General features: G+C 36.5%; 1 protein-coding gene across 1 annotated transcript in view; it reads right to left on the reverse strand.

The window, feature by feature from the left end:
- Window positions 1-22,078, reverse strand: part of PHF14 (PHD finger protein 14) — a 173,974-nt gene that overhangs the window by 45,288 nt on the left and 106,608 nt on the right. The window contains exon 17 of the mRNA XM_056334178.1: window positions 17,126-17,243. Coding sequence (XP_056190153.1) covers window positions 17,126-17,243 — 118 coding nt within the window. The remainder of the gene's footprint in view (window positions 1-17,125; window positions 17,244-22,078) is intronic.

Raw genomic sequence — 22,078 nt, forward strand, 5'->3', positions numbered from 1 at the left:
ATTGGAAGCCAAAGTTACTAACAAAGACTTCTAACAGTAACAAAGTAGAAATATTTGTCCCCCTTTAGACTTACACAAGGAAAAAAAAGAAAAAGAAAAAAAAAGCCTTTTCTGAAACATGAAGGCAGCTTCTTAAGGCTGAAGGAGTATGGGGAGAAATCAGAGCACATTTTTATTGACGTGCTTGTAGCCTCACAGAGCACCATTGCCAGTGCTGCACAGGCAAAGCCTTCCTGGGTCAGACCCAAGGCACCTCCCCGGCCCAGACCACAGAAGGTGCCCCCAGCTCCCAGCCGCTGCCAGCCGTCCCCTCTCTCTCCCCAGGGGCAGATTTTGAAAGTGTTCACAACATCTTAGCTAGAATTTGGTAAAATCTAGTGAAGATGAGACATCTGTAGCTCTCCCACAGTTCACAGGCAGCCAAACTAAAACCCCAGGAGAAATGTGGAGTTTATCTTAATCTACTTACCTGTGAGATCAATCACATTGCCATTGCAAGGATTTTACCCTGTGTTACTTAATGAGGTAAGAACATGGGCTTTCAACTTTTAACTCACGCTCCACAGTCGTAAAATTTCCCTTCCTTTTTCTATTCTGCCTTTGTCACTCTCCTCACAACGATTTTATTTAACACCTGACAATCTCCTCTCTTCCTCTGCCCTCTCCAAAGATAGGAAATTACAAATGCAACCTTTACTGTACACGTGCTAACCTCCTACACTGCCAGTCGCAGAGGCAAGGCTGTTGTTACGTCCTTGGCTGTTTTTTCTCTCTCTTGAGAAGGGCACGACAACTTCTATGTTTATTCGTTGTTAACACAACAGGGTCTCATTCTCAGCTGACTCTGAAACTACCTCGGTTCAGGTAATAAACCCTAACCTAGCTCTAAAAACTCTGCTTTCTTTTAAAGACAGAAACAAAGAAAAACCATTTATAATCCTCTGTTTTCCAAATATAGAAACTTACTTAATTTGAATGTAATTAGAAAAAATAGAAACTTAATTTGTCTTTAGCCTCCAACTTTTTTCTTCAAACACACTGTGCAATATGAAGGAGCTAATAGTTACTAGAAGTTTCCAATAAATACCCATCTGTTTGTTTATTATCCCTCTATCTTTCAATAAACTATGCTGTCAAAGCAAGCTTGCATCTTTGAAATTTACCTACATTTCCAGGTGTCAAAGGGTGAATTCCCACTCTTACAGTTGTTTTAAAACAAGTATGCTGCTATTGCTAATATTTTACTAGAAGTGTTTGAACAAAGTATGAAAAGAAACAGGGTCATGCGTTCTCTCCAGATGCTTTCTTCAAATGGCAAAAAGAAAAAAAATACATATATTTAAAGCTAGAAAGAGCACTCTCAAAATAATGTTTTTCGTATTTTTCTTCCACCTTTAGCACATGCAAATAGAAACAGCAAACAGGAGAACATTTTACCGCTTGAAGGTATTATCATTCACTGACCTCTGGAACCTGAATTAGTTTCCCCTTTCTAAGTCACATATTTTCTACATTTCCATTACTCGGTGTACTAATCCTATCTCTCTTTGGACTGAATTCACCACCTTTCAAATCAAACTCTCCCAGATTATCGTATTTCCCTTTTACTTTCTCATCATTCATTACTTGCCAACATTCAAAAACTGTTCTTTTAGCTACCCTTTCAATAGCTGCTTTTTCTGACCTTAGAACTCTCTGACCTGTATTCAAAATCCAGTCTTAAAACACTAATTAATAAAACCACATTAGAATACAAAAACTGGAATTACACTTCAGAATTCACCACGCTAATCTCATCTCATATGCATAATGCAAAGGAATCCATCTTTCCTGTTACTGTCATGGGTTAATGCCATTGTCACAGCTACTGCATGGCTCAAACTGTTGGCAAAAATTTCTGTACAAACATGAGCATCATCACCAGGAGTTCTTAGAATTTCTTCAACAAAGGGAAAAAGCCACTATCTATCCTTTTTATTCTAAATCTCCTGCGTCTTGCATAATTTGGCAATTATCTGGTGCACCAGAGCAACAGATTTTATATGAATATCCTTTTGCAGGATATTAATATTCTGGCAAGTCTGCTGTACTATGCTACTATCATGGCATATAAGAGTAACTCAGTATTTTTTCTTTTTGTCCACACCACTTTCTTCCTATATATGGTTCTGCTATTTTTTTCTTATCATTAGATCACAGGCATATACTACAGCCTATAAAGTTATTTTTGTGCTGTTTTTATGTTTTAAGGAGTTTTATAAGTTATTTTACAGAGTTCTAAAATCTCTTTAAGACAATACACATAATTTACTACTGCTGGATCAGGATGTTTCATCTTCCCTGTACCCATTTTGTACAGCTCTGATCTCTCCAATTCTTTCCCCTCCCCCATTTAAAAAACCAAAAAAACCACAATCAAAAGTTGCAAAATAAATTCTCAAACACATCACAAGCATCTACAGCCACAGTAAGCATGTAACTGTAATTGTTGATTTCAAAATATTTATGGAATGATACAGGCACCTTACACCTAGTATTTAAAACAAGGTGTTCTAAACAACAAATGCGCAAAGTCACCTGCTATTACTTGTGGAAGGCAGTGCCACAGGTACAAGTGCTCCATTAGTAAGGGTACATTTGGGTTTCTAGTTGTCTTTTTCCTTAAGCAATGTTATTTTCATTCAGAAATGATCAGGGCAGGCCACAGCAATCCATCCATACTGTCTTTCTAAGAGACAGTTTCACTTCATGTGTATTTCTTTTCAAATCATACTTAAATTGCCCCAGACTTTCCGCGCTCTTGGATTGCAGAGGCAGCAACAACTTGGGAGTAAGGTACAGCAGCAAACTTACTTCCACCTCTCAGGGTCAAGCTGCAGATTTGCACAATTTATGGTCAAAGTAGTTTGCTTTACTCCACTTCAGCAGCTTGGGAGAAAGCATACACAAAATTTGCTCACAATACTTGGCTAACACTTAACTTGAACTAGAAGATTGAGCACTTGAGATCTCTGCTCCAAAAAGCAGCTGCTTTATTCTAACAAAAATAGAACGTAGCTCAGAAAAGGCTTTCTTTCAAGTACACAATCTTCAGATATTATGCATCAGCATGCAGAGTGTGTCTGTCAGATGTTGGAACAAAGCTTTAAATTGTACCATCTAACTTAATTCTCAAGACAGGGTCAGCACATTCATAGGGTTGGTTTATTTTTCCCCTTTGAGAAGTCCTTTAAGTAGTATTTATTTAGCTCCTTACATCTTCATCAGCAGTGATTCTTGCTTTTCAACTCCTTGAAATCCACATTTTCCCAACATAATGCAAAACAGAGTAATATTAAAATATGTGATCACCAAAAGCATCACAGAATCTTCAAAGGCTACTTATTAAATCAAGACTGGTTTTCCTCTCTCCTCACTTCCAGATTTTTTTCCAGTAACAAGATGAAATAAAGAAAGGGATTGTACAGTACATAATTTTTTGCAGTCCAAGTTTATTATGCAAGTTTTATAGCTCCTTAAACTTTCCTTGCATGGCACCCACTTATCTGCCTGTGCTTCAGAGGTTTTCTATAAACACTCTACCCTGCTCTGGGGGCAGGCTCTCTGTGTGCCCTCCACATCCTTCTTTCTACCTTGCCATGGCCTTATTTATTAATTCATCCTATTCTCCCCTATAAGGGTTTCTGTTTATTTCTCCAGGTCAGATTTTCTCATTCTTATGAATGCATGTGTGCTCACATTTCCCTTTCTATGCCAAGGGCATTTCTTGCAGTCCTGTTATTTTTCCCCATCTTGATTTTCTCTCTTTCCTTCTCTTCCTCTCCCTCTCTCTCTTCTTAAGAAGTACTATTTTCAACTGATAAAGCAGAAAAAGTAAAATGTTAATTCAAGAATATAGAAATATTTTTAAAGAATGAATCTATCTATAGAAAGGCTTTCTATAAAAATGTTTTTTATATCTTCCTTTTCAGATCGCTGTAACATCTGAATGTGCCAAATGAAAAAAAATCTTGGACATCCTTTAAGAAGCCTCAAACAAATGTTAAGAACACTTATTTTGTGGGTGCCTTTGATTTATTCATTCATGCTAGTCACTAGAGTAATTAAATTCTCTTTAAGTAAAGAAATCTCCATATAACTTCATACTACTAAATAGAGATACATACTCATTAATGTAAAGTAGCTAGCTAAACCACAAGGATATTTTATTCTGTCAAACTGAGCTGCACTGACAATGGGCTGTTTACCTAAAAGGGAATGAAAAGCCCAGTTGACACAGTTTAAGATGTGACATTAATCAGCCATCTTTTGCTGAGCCCACAGGAACTGAAAGGTCACAACTACTGCGGCTGTTTTAAAGCATCCTCAGAAAGGCCTGGAAATTCCTCATTCTTCCCTAATTAAGAACACTGTAAATGATACATGGAATAATGAGGCTAAATGAACTTGAAATGTCAACTTTACTGCCTTGTTTCAGCAGGCATGAATATTTTCCCTGTGCCTTTTTTGTGATTTTTTTTTAAAAAGATTACATCTACCAGACAAAACTCCCTTTTATGTTTCTCATTTGTAGTAGGAAACACACCCCGAGTCATTTACTCTTCAATATAGTTGCTTAATAACATTGTGGTCCGGATTTGTTCAGTTAAAAGTATATGCATACAGTACTTATGCAAACACACAAATGATATGATTTAATACCCTAGCAGTATATATCTGCGTATTAATTTTTAGGCTTTTGACCTTGAGACTACTGGCATTCTAAAAATTCTCTTACCAAACAGGAATGAAGTAACTTTTGTAGTCAATGAAACTAAAACACAAATATGCCTTTGATACAGCAAACATAAGAGGGGTTTTAATAGTCACTTCATGCCAGGAACTATTGTGGTGCGACAGGAAGAGCTGTAAAGAACAAGGCAGTTGGTATTGAGGATCAGCCAGATGTGCTATACGTGTTTCAAAGCTATGACTAGTTCGGTCAGAGAGACAGCACACCCATTAGCAGAATACATCCTCAGCTTTAGCATCCCTTGACAGGAACCCCGTTTGAACACTCTTGAGACCACTCTATAATTTGAAACAGAGTATAGCGATGGGTGGCAGCTGGGTGATTCCTTTAAAAAATGCATTCCCAACCTTAACCAAAATGTTAAGATAAATACACACTAAGACACCTCACATTAAGAGCCAAGAAAATGAGTGTACCAGAATGTAGAACCATTTCACTAATCAATAGGAAATGTTCAAAATAACAGGGCATTTTAAATAGCAGCTTTATTCAGAATTCAGTAGTGTTACCATGGATTATCAAAAGTTCCCTTTGTCCTCCTGAGATTCACTACAATGAAAGCTCTCTGGGGTCAAACAACTCCCCCTTCCTCCCGCCCAGTCCCTCCCAAAAAAAATTAGAAAAAAAGAGAGACAGACACACTTAGTGCCTTACTTTCAGACGATGTTTTGATTGCTGCCCTAAATTAATTGGTGATCACATTCAACCATTATAGGGAAGATCCTGGTTCACTTCTGTCTTCTTCTTCTTTAAGGGGGTTCAAAACTGCATTTCCCAAGGGACTGATTAAGCCATCTTACTATTCTTTAGCTGAAGCAGGTCACTTTGCAAGGAAGAATGAGTCAGTAGGTAAAAAGGTTCATTGTGTATTAACCAGGGTACCTGAGAAAGGGTACAAATTGTCTTCTGAATGTTTTACTATTTTGTATCAAGGAGCTTTTCACTCTCTGTCTATGCTGTACCCAGAAAGCACATAAACAACAATAGGTCTACAGGTCATTCCAGTGAAAGAATTAATAACAGATTAATAAATCACAGCTCCCAAATGTCAAACCTTTTATACTTTCTCATAATTACCGTTTAAATGCAAGATACTTGAAGCTATCCTTACATGAATACAGACATCTTATAATAACCTTCAAAAAGTTCCTTACCACCAGCAATTAAAAATTTTTGTCTGAAATTTCTCTGCTTTATGCAACACTTTCAACCTAAACAAGCAGTGGAGACATCATGCACTAGATGAAAATGGTTGGACAAACTGCGTATTCATTTAATACACAATATAGTGGCAAATATTAATACCTGATATGTATATCCTTATTTATTGTACAGGACTGGTTACACATTTAATATCCATTATGCGAATGACTGTATCAATCTGCTGATGCCCTTCTATTTCCAAAAATAAATATGTGATGTGATTAACCCACCCTAAGTACACTTGTGTGTACCTTCCATAAATACCGAGTTATCTTGCTACTTCCTTTCTGACACTTCTTTGGCTATTTATACCACATCTGAAGGATACCATCTGCCCTTCAGTCTTCATGAGATTAGTAGCTTGAAGAAATCTTGATATCTACAGATTCCAAGGTTTTCCACATATGAAATCTTTTGGTACTGTTTGATGCAGCTGAAATACACTTAAGACTTTCCAAACATGCCCAAATGTGTCTCAAGCCACTGAACCAGATAATAATTTTCAACTGTTACCCAAATACATTTACTGAAAAATCTAAGATTAATTTAATTGCTATCAGAATTTAACAATACACTATACATTTTAAAGGTTTTGTGAAAATCTTTTCAAAAGCCATCTTAAAATTCCACGTAATATTTGTGCTTTTTCTTGGTAGAACTGATTGTAATACTCTTATAGTTATATTCCCACACAAGCTATTTGCTGAGCCAATTTTAAGAAGAGGGAACTTTTCTGCTACAGAATGCTGAAATCCAAGCGATGAGACACTCCTTTCACAGAAAGTGCCTGACACAGCACAAATCGGCAATGCCCAGCTGTCTTCTGCAAAATGTGATTAAATGTGGCTGGCACTAAGAGAATCTCTATTTGAGAATGGTGACAAAACCTCAGCACCCCTATCTAAGATGACAACGAAAAGCAAATCTTGACTCTGCTAAAATTCATTACTTGCTTAGCCCATCACAAAGCGGCCCTTTCTTTGTTTCTTCCCCTGTCTCCTTTCTCTCTCCTGGTTCAATATGAATACATTTTGCTCAGGCAGCGTTAGTAATTTATACTGATGAGTGACACATTACTTAAAGTGACATATATGGTTGCATTTCTTTGGAAGACTATAATAAAACCAACCTTGAGAGCAAACACAAGCAGGTAATTAGGCAACTATGATGTCTTTAGATCTCATTCAGAGACTAACAATTAAAGATCAAATTATTTTTCTGTCATACAGAATATGATTACAGGTGATGTGCTAAGATTATTTGCAGGGTAATAAAGTTGGACTAGCGAGGTATTAAGATATATAATTCTTTAATTACATACCTCCTAGTTCTATATAAAACATAAGGCTAGAAATACATTTCTGGGTTAAGAAGTTTATTTCAGGAATTTGGTAGCAATAGAACACTACTCTGCAAAATTAGAGTGGAACGGGATGCCACCAGACTCCAGATATACCTTTGCACCTCTCAGGATTCCCCGTAAAGCACATAGTTATTGCTGTTTTCAGTTGGCTCCTCAATTCTTCATGAATATTCAACTAGAAAAGGTTATGCACAATGGAAATGTTTTTTACTCCTGTCCTCCTGGCACCTTGTATCATCTAAACCAAGAATTTAATGAAGGCTCAGAAGCTTAAAAAATTCAAAAGTCAGTTACAAGCTTTTCATGCACACTTATTTTCAGATGCTTTCAAAACCAACATGTGTTCTACTAATTAGGTAAATAACAATCAAAATTTCCGGTAGGGCTGTTAACAGAAAGTAGTAATGGTCAATTAGAAGTTATCGGTAAATTTGTTTATGGCTCCACTGTCAGCATGAAGCCCCTAATTATCAATACTCAAAAGACTCATTATTTTAGGAACTCTAGAAGTAGGAAGACAACTGTATTGATGAAATAGATCTGAATGTGTACCACTGGTGTGAGCTATGATGCTTTGGCAGCTACAATTTGGTGACTTTCAGACACATATATCTTCCTTTGGGGACATCACTTAAAAAGCAACATAAAAAAGAGAAAACAGGTTAAAACTGCTATCTGCATGCCTTCTACAATTCTATACAGCATCTTCAATATGCAAAATTCACTGTCACGACACTGCTCAATATTGTAAATATCTAGAAACTGATTTTCAAAAGGGAAAGCCTCCAGTTCTTTAAGGCGCAGGCACTCCCCCTGTCCTTCCTAGACTCTACTTCTCTTTCAGCCTTCTCACATTCTTTGAGTGGGCACAGCCGTACACCAAAGCAGAGGTATAAAATCTTCCTGTTGCAGGGTGCGGCTTAGGGCTGAAAAAGTGCTCTCGGTTTTTATTCTCTCACGCTGTGCTAGCATAAAACCACATTTGGTAGCTTTACTTCAAACACGATGCTAGCTGCTATTTGGAATTTTCCAATTGCAGATAGGTCCCAGACGAGATTCCTTGCCGCTTAGCACTACAGTAGCGGACAACGTAGGCTGTAAATTCATTTTGTCATGGTTTAGGAAGTGTAACTCGCGATTCACTAGAAGAGCTATTTCCCAGATAAACCGTAATTGTAAGCAGATTTTGTTAGAAGCATAACCTAAAGAAGGTACAGAGTAGCAGTGGCATTTCTAACAGCTGCCCATGAAGAGATTTTGCTCCCTTAACCACTGCCGTAGAGTAGGCAATAGTTACTCTATCTAAACTAAACCACACCTAAACTACAGGTTTAGTCATTTAAATATTAGATTGTGTATATTCAGATTAAATGCATTAAAAATGTATATTCAACACACTGTGTTCATGATTTAATTGTTTTTAAGTCTAGTACTTTAATAATGAGGTACCTCTTAAGTGTTTCACTGGAAATTAGACCTGGGTGTGTATTTTAACCAAAGTGATAATTAATGACCAGGCTTTTCCCTAATTTCAGCCATCCTTGTTTGTTTTTACTTCAGCAACACATTTTTAGTTATAAAAAAGCAAAACTGGTGAGACAACTTATTAAAAGCAGGAATACCTCAGTATTAATATGATTCACGAGACACTCACAAAGCCTCTTGAAAAAATAATTTGCTTCATTTTTTTGTATGGGGTTTGTGTAGCAAGGTTTTGGCAGTGGTGGGCTGCTACAGAGTTGGCTTCTGTAAGATGATGCCAGAAACGTCCCCCATGCCCAACGGAGCCAATGCCAGCTGACTCCAAGATGGACCCACTTCTGGTCAAGGCCGAGCCCGTCAGCAGCGATGGTAGCGCCTCTGTGACAGTGTATTTAAGAAGGGGAAAGTTACTGTGCAAGAGCAATTGCAGCCCAAGGGAGAAGTGAGAATACATGAGAGCAACAGCTCTGCAGACACCAAGGCCAGAGAAGGAGGGAGAGGAGGTGCTCTGGGCGCTGGGGCAGAGATTCCCCTGGTGAAACACCTGGAGAGGCAGGCTGTGGCCCTGCAGCCCATGGAGGTCCATGGTGCAGCCGGTGGGTGCCCAAAGGAGGTGGTGACCTCTGGGCAGCCCATGCTGGAGCAGCTCCTGGCAGGACCTGCGGCCCCATGGGGAGAGGAGCCCAGGCTGGAGCCGGTTTGCTGGCCGCATTTGTGAGCCTATGGGGTACCCACGCTGGAGCAGTCTGTGCCTGAAGGACAGCACCGTGTGGGAGGGACCCCACGCTGGAGCAGAGGAAGAGTGTGAGGAGCCCTTCCTGTGAGGAGGAAGGAGCGGCAGAGACAGCGTGTGATGGACTGACTGCAACCCACGTTGCCCTGCTCCACCTGGGGGGAGGAGGCAGAGAAAATCAGGTGTGAAGCAAAACCTGGGAAGAAGGAAGGGGTGGGTGGGTTGGGGGCAGGGGGAAAGGGGTCGTTTTAAAATTTGGTTTTACTTCTCATTATCCTACTCCAATCTGATTGGTAAAAAATTAAATGAATTTTTCCCTGAGTTGAGTCTCTTTTGCTCACGATGGTAACTGCCGAGTGCTCTCCCTGTCCTCACCCTGACCACAAGCCTTTCAATCATATTTTCTCTCCCCCATCCAACTGAGAAGGGGAGTGCAGAGCAGCTTTGGTGGGCAACTGGTAGTATAAGGTGTGTCTGTCAAATGACATCAGAATGAAACACTCTTTTTGGCAGCATTCAGAACACTTTTTCCCTCCTGCTTTTGTCAGAAAATATTCAGCATTACGGAAGGCATTAAATGATGCTACTGCTCTCCCATTAAGAAAAAGAATTTATAACAGTGCAAAATTTCAGCTTTGGAAAAAATTCTTCATTGCTGGGCTGCTTACGACAATGAGTGAATGAAGTTAAGAAGCAAGGGATTTCATCAGTATCCTGGATAAAAAAAATACAGGGAAGAAAACTGATCTTGCAAACCAGACAATTTTTGGACCAAGTACCATTAAAATGGGGCTTTTCTGACAAAAATACTCATTTAAAAATGCTGTGCATAGTTTAAATCTTGATTTTCTAAGAATATACCACTGGGAAAACAGACTCTTATCAGGTTTATTGTAACTGCTGTTTTTTGACAAAGTTTAACACAAGAAAGAAACTAATTGGTACTTTATTTGAATCCAGTTTTGCATTTGGAACAACAATACCTCATTTAGAAAAAGATCTCTGTGTTGCAATCTCTTTAAACTTCTGTCTGGCATTAGTTGTACTATCATCTGTTTAACCAGTCAAAAAGACTTGTTCAGATGATGTTACGTGAAAGACAATGCTGTACTGTGTTGTCCATTTTTTATTATACCTTTTTGATAGAGTTAAGCTGCACCTAAGAAGAAGTACGAGCACTAGAAGTCCATGAAGAGGATCTGGCAGTCAGTCAGTAGTACCATGGGGTACTGGAACTGGTAGTATTGATTTTGATATGAAGAAGAATTAAAATATTTTAAATAAGCATCCGTTACAGAAACATTTTACAGTGCTTAAACTTTTTTTCCCCCCCCCTTCATTAAAACCCAAGCTTCCCACCTACACTATGGGAATCTTCTTCTGCCAACTAAGTGTATCTGATTATTTGGATTAATTTGGGGATTTAATACCAACTAACTTTATGCTGAGCTTATCCAGTATTCATAAATCAAATCCCATCTTAAGTTAATTTCAAGGCTGATTATTTTTGGAACGTTTTATGGTATAAATTATTCATTACATAGATGTATTATACCTGTTTGCCAGAAAATAACAGAGGCTGTGCCAACTCATTTTTTTAAATAAGATACCTGGGGAACAAATATTTAAACACAGCTGGCAATATTCCAACCAACTGATAAGAATTACTGTACACCGCAATTTCATGCCTTTTTTTTTTTTTTTTTTTTTTACCATCTCAACAGTTAAATTATTTTCTGGACCAAGGTTTGGCATTACTGAACTTTTTAAAACATTGTAGGAGTGATGTAAAGACTTGTGTTAAATATTCACACAGATCTGGATAATTTTCTCTTGTTCAATTTTAAAGAAATCATTCTAGTGCCAGTGTTTGACTGCTCCTCACAAACCTAGGAAGAAAACAATGACTTCAAAATAAACACATATTTTCCAACTGCTATATAAAAAACATTTTTTGTAATGTCACGCAAGAAACAAAAGTCCTAATCTGATTTATGTAGTATAATTTAACTTTCAACCAACTTTAAAATATACAAATACACACAAAAATGTTTAATTCTATTGTTCTTGATGACTATATGACAAAATAGATCATAATATTCATACCTAGTAAAAGTGGAGATTCTACCTTTAGAAATGCATTCAGTCAATTACATTATATAGTTTGTTATTCTGTAAGTGACCTTGAAATACTCCTAAGCTCTGGCTGAAAAATGTTGCATAAAAATTGAACTAACTTTCTATTCTAGTATGTTCTGCTTGTATCGGCAAGCAGATTTGTTAGCAGTATTCTTTTCTAATTTTTCAGCTGCAATGCTGTTTGCCATGGTGGCAGTACCTTTGCTTGTATGTTGGGTCCTCCAAAGAAGGTGCTCTGATGCAACACTCTGATGGAAACTGACTAAATCAGGCTCAGAGTTTCTTTGCAGTTGCAGTCACCCTTTGTCAGAATATGCAACTGGAAAAAGTCTAAATTAATACAAAATACCTTTAAGTATGTTTTGGTTTATTTTTTTTGCAAGATGTATTTTAAATGTAACTACTTAAAATCACATTGTATTGAATAATAAAATGTATATAACACATATTCAAGACATAACTAAGCACGCAGATATACTACCACCTTGTGCCAACCTCATATTATATTTAAACAGTGTTTTCTTTTATATATATATATATATATATATAATGTTAAAGATATTGGCTACTATTGAAAATGTTTTGTTCCAAATGTTGAGTAAATGCCCAGATAAAGCTTGTCCATGCAACGCTGATTCAATCATCTTCTGTGTGTACTCAGGCAAGGAGAATCCCACCCAAACTATAACCCTCACTAATCTAAACTAGCTGTCTCGGATCCCTCTTACAGTCAGTGGACAGGAAAAGGCAGCTGCTGAGCACAACCCATCCAAATCTACAGAAAATGTCTAAAATAAGGGAGCAGTATCAACATTTTGCAAAACGGAAGCCAAGACACAGGGAAAGTAAGAATTAAAGTTTCTGTGAAATTAGTTAGTTTGTGGTAGCCCAGACCACATCATTATGGAGACTTAGTACTTTCAAAACACAGCTTACACTATAACCTGCTGCAGGTCAGAGAATTCGTTTTTGCATGTTGGGCAAAGGGATCCAGGCTGGGAAACAGTAAACAAGGAGGAAAGATTACTAAATATTTGAAAAATTTAATTTGTGTAGAACTCACAGGAGCTTTGGGGTGAAAAAAACGTAAAATTCAATTTTCTGGACACAACTCAACTACTTCAAACATAAGGTCAAGCTTCCCCTTTTTTTTTTCCTGTTCCTGAAATCACTGCTTCAGTTTTCATGCCTTGCAAAACCTAAAGACAGTACCTTCTTCTAATATTCAGCCCAAATTAATCCCTTTTAGCGACACCTGACAGCTAAATCACAGAAGGCAGGGGTCTTATAGCAAAAAAAAAAAATAATATCGCACCATGAAGCGATTTAAAGGCTGCAAATTCATGCATAGCCACAAAAGGACTTAAAGCGCTGCATGCCACCTTAATTTTGGTATTTTCTGAATTGTGAGAGCTTGACAGCAGGATTTTTTGGTTTCACTGTTTATTCTTTAAAACACATGTGTGAAACTGCACATGTAAGGAAATGCTCCCCAAGTTTGAAAAAAAGTCATAATGAAAAAGATTAAATTCCATAAACCATGATGAGACTGTCACCCGCACAACTCATGAGTAGATCAGAAACTTCTGCACTCCTCATGGGTCTTCTTGCGCATTAACTTATTTTTTTACAAGAATAAAATTCCATTGCCTACAGCAATTAAATTGAATTGCTTACATTTTTTTTAATCTGACCAAATAAAAAGGTTTGAAACAAATTAAAAAAATATATAATTTAAAATATTTAAAACATTATATTTGATATTTTAATATTACAGTGTCCAATATTTGCTTATTCGCTATGTAAACGCGAGTTATATCCAAAATGCTTCTACTTGGATTACAAGCAAAGCTATCCATGATTGCTTTCCAGCACAAAAGGTGTACAAAATATAATACTTGCCAGGGTTGGCGTGTCATGTATTTGTAGTTCCATAAAATATTACCTGAGGGGTTTATATGAGAATTCTATGCATATATACCGACAATTTATTTCCACTCAAAAAATGCAATACAGTAAAAAGATGAAATAAAAGCAAACTAAACAGAAGTCTAGAGACAAGGCAGCTGATTTTGCAGCACTCAAATAATGACCTGACATGTAGACTCTGCAGCGTTTTGCAAAACAGATTGCACACAAAGATGAGCGGACAGAAACCTAAACTAGCACGGTCATTGTAACCACCATGATATATCTTTAAACTCTTTGCTGCCCTGGCCCTTTGCAAAATTTTAAAATTGCAGGAGATACTTTAAACAATACTTTTAAATGGAAGGCAACCGAAGGGAAGCCACATCTAGTAATAATGAGACCTCATAATGAGACCCTTGTCACCCATAATGAACAAATGCCCAGGCCACATTTATTTCTACTGAATATTACCACATCATAATATCGAATAATTTTGTTTATTTTATTTTTATTAAATTCAGCTAAAACAAGCTTCTATATTCATTCTGAATATCACTATTTCAAACTATCAGGAAATTTATCTTGTAGAGTACTGTTTGGCAATCCTGAAAGCACACTGTAATCCTTTCGTAGGGTAGATGGATAATGTTACAGAAACGGAGAGCTTATAGGTTTACTTCAGCTTTCATGTGATGTAACAAAATCTACAATGTTTTTGAGATGAGAGAGCTTGTCAGACCTTAGTCGTGAGTGACAGCGAGTATTACCAGCAGAGAAGCTGTTGCCCTCATGCCCTACAGCAAAGTCACTGTCTGTCTATTATTTGACAGGCAGGGTAATATGGGAATATGTTACGCTGGTGGAAAAACTGACACAGTTGCTGGAGAGTCCTGTGACTAGTATGAGCAAAATGGAAGCAGCATGTCCAACATTTGTGATAGCTAACAATTTAAAGCATATGTTTATTACTGCTAAATTACATCCCTTGTACTGCTGACACCTGCAAATGCTTAGCAAAATCTGAAAATAAAATCACATTATTCCTTGTCAGCAGTATGCAACTTTTCCTAAACATCTAAAATTGAAATTCATAATTAGAAATAAAAACTGACTGACCATTATATGCTATGCACTACAATCTCTCATCACCAAAACAGTGTAATTTACCTACCACTTGTTCTCAAAGCCCAATACTGCTACAGAAGATATTGTTGGGGAATTTTAAAATGTGTACTGTAACAGTGATTTAAATTGGATCAAAACAGATGAACAAAGTTGAAGGAATGAAAACGAAACAATAGTCTCCTTGGCCAAAACTGGAAATTCAATCCCATTTTGCTGCTATAATCCGTACAAGAAACTTCACTGTGACACACCAAAAATTGGATTTAGTGAGTGACTGAGACTGAAATTGCTGGTAGCTCAGGCTTGCAATTCATCCACAGGTCACACAGAGTGCAGCAAACAACACTACTTTCTCTACAGTTTTCCTCTTCTGAGCTCTAAGTACACATTTGCGAGACTACCCCCTCTAGTGAGGGGTAGAAAAAGCCTTATCTGTTCCTCCTGGCTGTGAAAAGCTGTGCAAAATCACAGGCATATAATACACAATCCTAAAGCCACAAAGAATATTGAATCTGAAAACAATTAAGTACATAAACAGCCCTAATCCTTTTAAAACTACATTCACATTGAGGCTGCAAGGAGTTTAACTCAACACTGTATTGTTTCAATTTGTTACGCAGTACAGAATAAAACAACACAAAAAAAGCTACAAAAATGACTTTTTAAAACAGAGAGCAATATAGCTTTTTCAGAGAAATTTCTCTGCACAGCTGTGGAAAAGCTGTGGGAAAGTGACTAAACAAAACCACAAGGAGTCCCCATAAGACAATTTTTCAGTATCTTTCATATTCATCACATATTCAGGCAAATACAATTCAAACTGCCTGCGCTTGAAAGTGCAAAAAAACTTTATTTAAATTTAGTCATTCAAAATCTTTATGAACAAAATTAGACACAATAACAAGCTTTTTTTTTTCATTTTTAATAATCACTAAGGTAACATAAAATATATAATCATTCTAATGATAAAATTTGCTTACTTTTCTGAACATGGTATTTTTCAACTCATACCTTAAAAATAATACACACCCTGCACTAAGTGAAGTCAGTCATACTTCATTATAGTATTTTTAAAAATTTTATCTGGTACACACTGTGCTAATCTCCTGGAAAACACATTCAGAAATTACAAACCCTGGATTTTTTGTTTACTCAGAAGAAGCCAAGAAAACAGGAGACGGAAGATTTTTACAAACGGTATCAAGAACCCCTTTTAGTTTAAGCAGGTGACAGAAATTCAATAACAATTTTAATTCACTCTTGGAACATCCGTTGCATGTAAGTGGTATTCAAGAAAGATTGCTTGATGCCCAAACTGTAGCAGACAGACAATTTCCAGTGTCTGTCTTCATATCTTCTTACAGAAGAACAATTTGATTAACCCCCCAGGGTGAAGCTGAATACCGTATTTTTCCAGTTGGATAGGGACACCAGCAAGGCAAAAAATTATACCTCTCTCTGAACATCTTCTATCTTCCATTCTTAGAAGTAACATAATGGAAGAGTTTAAGTATCCAAGTACGCTAATGGCTGATTTATGACAACATCTGCATAGCTGTGTCCCTGTGTATCCAAATACTAAAGTCACTTCTTTACTAGTTAAAACATTCGTGAAATACAAGGAAACTGGCAGAATAACCTGTAAAATTTTAAAAGACTTTTAGAATGCTCTGTTATTTTAACCCTGAGGTATCCGATGCATTTATAAATCTGATTTTGAAGATCAATTGGAAAGTGTCTCTTCAGAGGTTATGGTGATGATAGAAAAGAATGCCAGTACTAAAGAAGCTTCTGTGTAGACAAAGAATCAAAATCTTTATTTTTTTTGAAAAGTCAGTACTACAGAAGCATACTATTACTGTCAGTATTATTAAAGCGAGTTTTAATCCATGTAAAAAATTTAGTCCTAGTTTTACAGTGTTATATTTGACCAAGGCATACCAATCAATATGAAGTATTAACAACCTTCACACAATTTTCCATTTAAAAAAACAGGTTTTGCAATTCAAATAATCTTCATTCATATAGAAAAAACATGCATTTTCTTCCTCTTGTCTTTAGAGGTTTGTATTTTGTACTACTCCTGAAATACTTTCACTTGTCAATAATGTCACCAATCCTGAATAGTATCCACAATGTGAAAAGAAAGCATTTAATTGGGATAATAACATTCTCTTTATTGATTGAGAGTATTTCCATTTTGTATACATTCTGTTTTTTACCTGTTTTACAGAGTAAAACTGAAATCATTATTTTATGACCTTCTACTGTTTTTCAGAGCAGTCCTATGCATAGCATTTCAACAAAAACTTCAGATGCTTAGTAAGACTGCTAAAACCAGAATACCTCAACTATTTCACAGGATGAATTAACTTACTTTGGAGGATGTAGAGTCACATTCCTGACAAATCCATCCATAGCCAGTCTGTTTAGGAGACTTTTTCAACGGAGGGTCTAGACAGCCAAAATGGTAGCAAAGCCTGCATTCATCACACCTGCGACAAGAAACCAAAATATGTTTACTTATATAAAAGGTACCTCTATATTATTTTAGATTGAGCTTCCCTGATCCATTATCATGATAGAGAAAATACATTTTCTGTTAAGGGATATTTTCAAACACGATCACTTCACGTAGGTTCTGCCTAATTTGGAATATTCTGAGGCAGACACTCATCCATCAGCTTTGTCACCATATATACATGACATTATTTCAGAGACTTACAAATTAAAGAAAAAACATATAACCAGCTCAATTTTTTAGATACTTTAATGTCATTCATTGCCATTTATTTTCAAAAATTTGTGATTTTTTTTAGACAATGACAATATCTATTTTTCATAGTTTTAGGACACCCCTTTTGCATCTACTTTTTCAAGAAAAACTGTGAAATATTTGCTTATATTCAATAACAAGTATAATTTAAAGCTATCAAATATATTTTTTACACAAGGACTACGAAGTCAATAAAAAAATGCAAAAAATATTTTCTGATTCACTTTTAATTTTCTGGAAAGGGGTATTAACTTAAAAGGATTTCACTGTGATATTTAACTTACAAAACTGCCCTACATACACACAATTTTATGTTCTTTTTTAATAAACCCTTCATTAGTGTTTTCTACTATGTATGGTCCCCATAAAGAGCTCAAAACATATAGCATAGATATTGTTCACCTATTCTTAATATACCGTCATTGGGGCAATGCTAAATACAAGTGCTTCATGAAAGGATTTTTTAAATTAGTACAATAACATGCTTAAAATCGTAAAGAGATTTTTAGAAACAAGTAAGAGATTTTCATATATCCTACTGAACTTCACTTTATTTGCACATCCCCTCCTATTCTTTTATATGAAAAACCAGAACTTTTTTCAAATTTACTTTGCAGTATTTTCTTCTTTAAATGCCCTTAAACTCTGAATGAAAGCCAATATAAATGATCCAAAAATAAGAAATAGAGTAGATGTTTAAAAATCAAAATTTCTAAGAAAACCTGTACACTTTCTTTCTCTGCTTCCCTGGCCATTTATTTTCACTTCCATAAAACACACAAACACAAATATGTCCAAAAATTGCAATAATAGCATGGCACAGACATCATCAGATCAAAGACAGAAGGATGTAACTTATCAAGAGAACACACAGTGAATCACAGAAAGAGGGTTCAACTAACAGAACACCCTGCTGTTTTAAACAGAAGAAAATGTTCATGTGACTTTTCTTCAAGGATTAATCTTGAAATAAAAAGAAGCAACCATGTTCCGATTGTGATTGTTCAACCCAAGTAAATAGTTTTGTCCTTGCTGTCAAGGCTGTGCTTGCTAGGGAAGCCTTCTGGTTTTAGCAACTGTATGCAAGACATGAGCACTGGTAAGGGTATGGCATGTACTGCCTTCTGCTAATTAGAAATTAAAAGCAATAATCTACCTGTCCACAGTATGCAACCCTGAACTGACATGGTTTTGGTATTTTTACAAAATGGGATATACCATCTTCCAATCTACATCCTTGGGCTTGTTTAGTAATAACTCGATCTAATTCCAGGACAAAGAAAATACTTAAAAAAAGGAAAACACTATCCCTTTTTAAAGGCAGACTAATTATAAAGTAGAAATATATTACTTACAATCAGGAATTTCTTGTGAATCATTTTATTTCTTGTGAAAGGCATATTAAAATAATAAAAAGGTTGAGCGGGCAAGATGAAATAGGTTACCCTCCTACATCCCAACAGTGTATATGACCTTCAGCAAAAGATTAAGCCTCCTTTGAGACTCAACGTTCTCATCTGTAAAGGAATATATTTTTACTAACCTATTTCTGTATCTAGAATCTTATTCACATAAGTGCTTGCATTTGAGCAGTGCTTATCAGAACTGCCTTCCTGTAAACTGTTTGGGATCCTCTAAGTAACACAAAATAAAGCATCACACTATTTCTGACTGTTTTAGTGTATTTTCAGAGCTTAATTCTAAGATCTACACCTGACTTTACACAGTATTTAGATTTTTTCTGAAGTGATTGTCTATAAACACAAGTGTTTACACGTTCAGAAGAAAATGTTTCTCCTTTTAATTTATGCTTTGCCATCTCTTCTTACATCTTGTCCATTTTGTATCCAGAATGCAGTATTTCCTGACTGTACCTTCAGCCACGTTTCAGAAGTATGCTGAGGGAGTTTGCAAGGCTGAGTTGAAATAACCAGAACATTATGAAATTAAATACAGATCTGGAGGCGCCGTTCTAAAGCTGCATGTTTTTAATATTTATTGTCATTAATTTTTATCACTTCAAAGCTGTTTAGTTTGGTGGACGAAAAATTGCATTTTCTTAGCATGAGTTAAAAATACCTACATGAAACCTTTCAGATACTAATAGCTTCTATCTGCATCTGCACAGCTGAAAAAATGAAAGTAACAAAAGTGTATTTTCATCTATCAAAACATAAAAAGCTGCATAGTGATAAAAATGAAACTATACTAAACACCTCCTTCACACTGCTTTTTACTGGAATACAAATTCTGTACTGTGGAACACAAATTCATTGATTCTGAAGTTCCCAGAGCATGATGCTGGGAAAACTGATAAATATACACTGTACCTTGGCTAAAGACGATGCCCTAGCTGTCTGGAAATTCTGTCTGCTGAGACTGACTTGGGACAAAAAGTGAAGCTTACACACATCACAGTACAGAAACCAGAACTGGCATTCTTAATTCCTAATTCTGAAAGAAAAACCTTATACTTAGGTTAAAATGGGACTAGTAAAATGAGATTAAGCCCTCAAGTGTATGCTATTACTTGTGTTATTTTGTCTAGCAACATGATAGAAAACCCACTGTCAGAAAATAAGCGAACCACACAAAATAAGGAGTACTTTCAACTTAATTAGAGAAAGAAATTGTTGGGTCACAAAAGGTGTCATGCTGACAGTCTCGCAGCCTTTCAGTAAATGCACTCACAGATCAATCACAATATGGACATTTGCAGAGCAAAGGAGTCACACAGCACTGTCATTTACAAATATCACCCACTTCCATCCCAAAGATGGCTTAATAGTACAAGTTAATCTATTGGGTTGGGGAGGGGGAAAGGGAAAGGAACTGCTTCCTCCATTTTAAAGGTTCAGTTAAAATTTTTATGGTCATGGATTCAAGGTCACATGCTCAAACCAGTCCTTAAACTAACAAATATTTTATCTTGCTGTTATTTGTGGGTAACTTTTTTCATGGTTAAGTACATTATTTACAAATGCAATTAATCGCAGCACCATCTTCAGTGGCCTGGCCAGCAGTTGTACCAAAAACTTTGCGAAAATAAAAACAGAGCTCCACAAAAAGACAAGTTAACCTAACCTCCTAAATTACCTCTGACAGTTAATTGCTTACTATCAAAGTTTTAACAAGCCTGAAATTACTTTATGCATCAAAATTAGAAATTACTGTGTTCCTCATTCCAGCAATTAATGAGGATAGATATATACCCACTATACACGGAGAAAATGGGGTGTGAAAAAGAAAGGTGAATTCTGAAGGGAGTTGGTTAATAAATTAAAAAACAGTAAACCAAAACATTTTTCACTTATAAAAGTACAGAATGCAGGTCAGCTCATCTTCACAGCAAGAAAGCTTGATTAGGCATTTCCATACCTGAAATACGTCTGCTTTGTTCTTTAATAAAGTGGTCTCCATCTGCTCATGCCCTTGGATTGTTTTTATTAGTTTTTTAGCAGTACAGCTGGCTGTGCTCAAGCCCTACATAACTCTGCATTTGCCTGTTCATAATTAACTAATTATGCTCTAATCAATAGTGTAGATACTGATTTTACAATGTAAATGAGATAAATGAGATAATGGCTGGGGTCAATCTCATTTTATTTACAAAGCCCAGCACACACATCCAATTTCATTACATTGCATCTACCTGCACAGGAGGGAGTCTTATCAGTTGGCCTGCAGAAGCCTTCCTGCAAGCACTGGGGAAAAGGACCTGTGCTTTTACAGAGGAACAGTGAATGCAAAGCCTGCTCGTCACTGGCATATTTGTAAGTCACTGGTTAATATCACTGAAAACCACAAAGAGCTGATTCAGCCGGAGCGAAGAAACCTATTTTGCATTCACAAGACGGCACCACCCATCTATAGCTGTAGAAGTAATTACCTACATGTCCCTGAAACACAACATTAATAAGCTAATCTTTAAATACAACTTTCCAAATATGCTTCAGAGACTACAGAAAATCTCTCACTTATGTACACATCATTGCACACTGTCTGCAGTGTCATGCCAAAAGGTACCATGTTGAGCAAAATTAAAAATTGCAAAATATATATATATTTATATATACACACACTACTCCCTATTCACCACAACAGCTTAGAAAGATTTACTTTAATGGAAAAAAAGATAAGACTTTGATACATATTGCCAAATCATCTTCACCATTAAAATCAGAGAACTTGTAATATAAGCCTTACTCTGGCAAACTTTGAAATAATTAGAACAAAACCAGAAGTAATCTAATTCAGAACTTTTAAACTCTCAGAACTGCAGTGGGATGGGTGTGCATTCACTCACCCATTAGCTGGGGGGATGCAACACGATGGCTATTCCAGCATCTGTGTGGATTTAATTCTCGATATGCATCCTTCCGTGTTGCCTTGTTTTGGACCCCATTCCTGACTAAAGGCTCTTAACACCTGAGGAACAGGTGTTTCTTCTCAGGCACTGATCCCTCTCCCCTTTAATCCCTCAGCGTCCAAGTGCTGGGCCACTCTGAAACTGCAAGCAGCTGGAGATATATGTGGGGGTTCATTTGAAATTGC

The sequence above is a fragment of the Falco biarmicus genome, chromosome 4 (assembly GCF_023638135.1).
Source record: "Falco biarmicus isolate bFalBia1 chromosome 4, bFalBia1.pri, whole genome shotgun sequence".
NCBI lineage: Eukaryota > Metazoa > Chordata > Aves > Falconiformes > Falconidae > Falco > Falco biarmicus.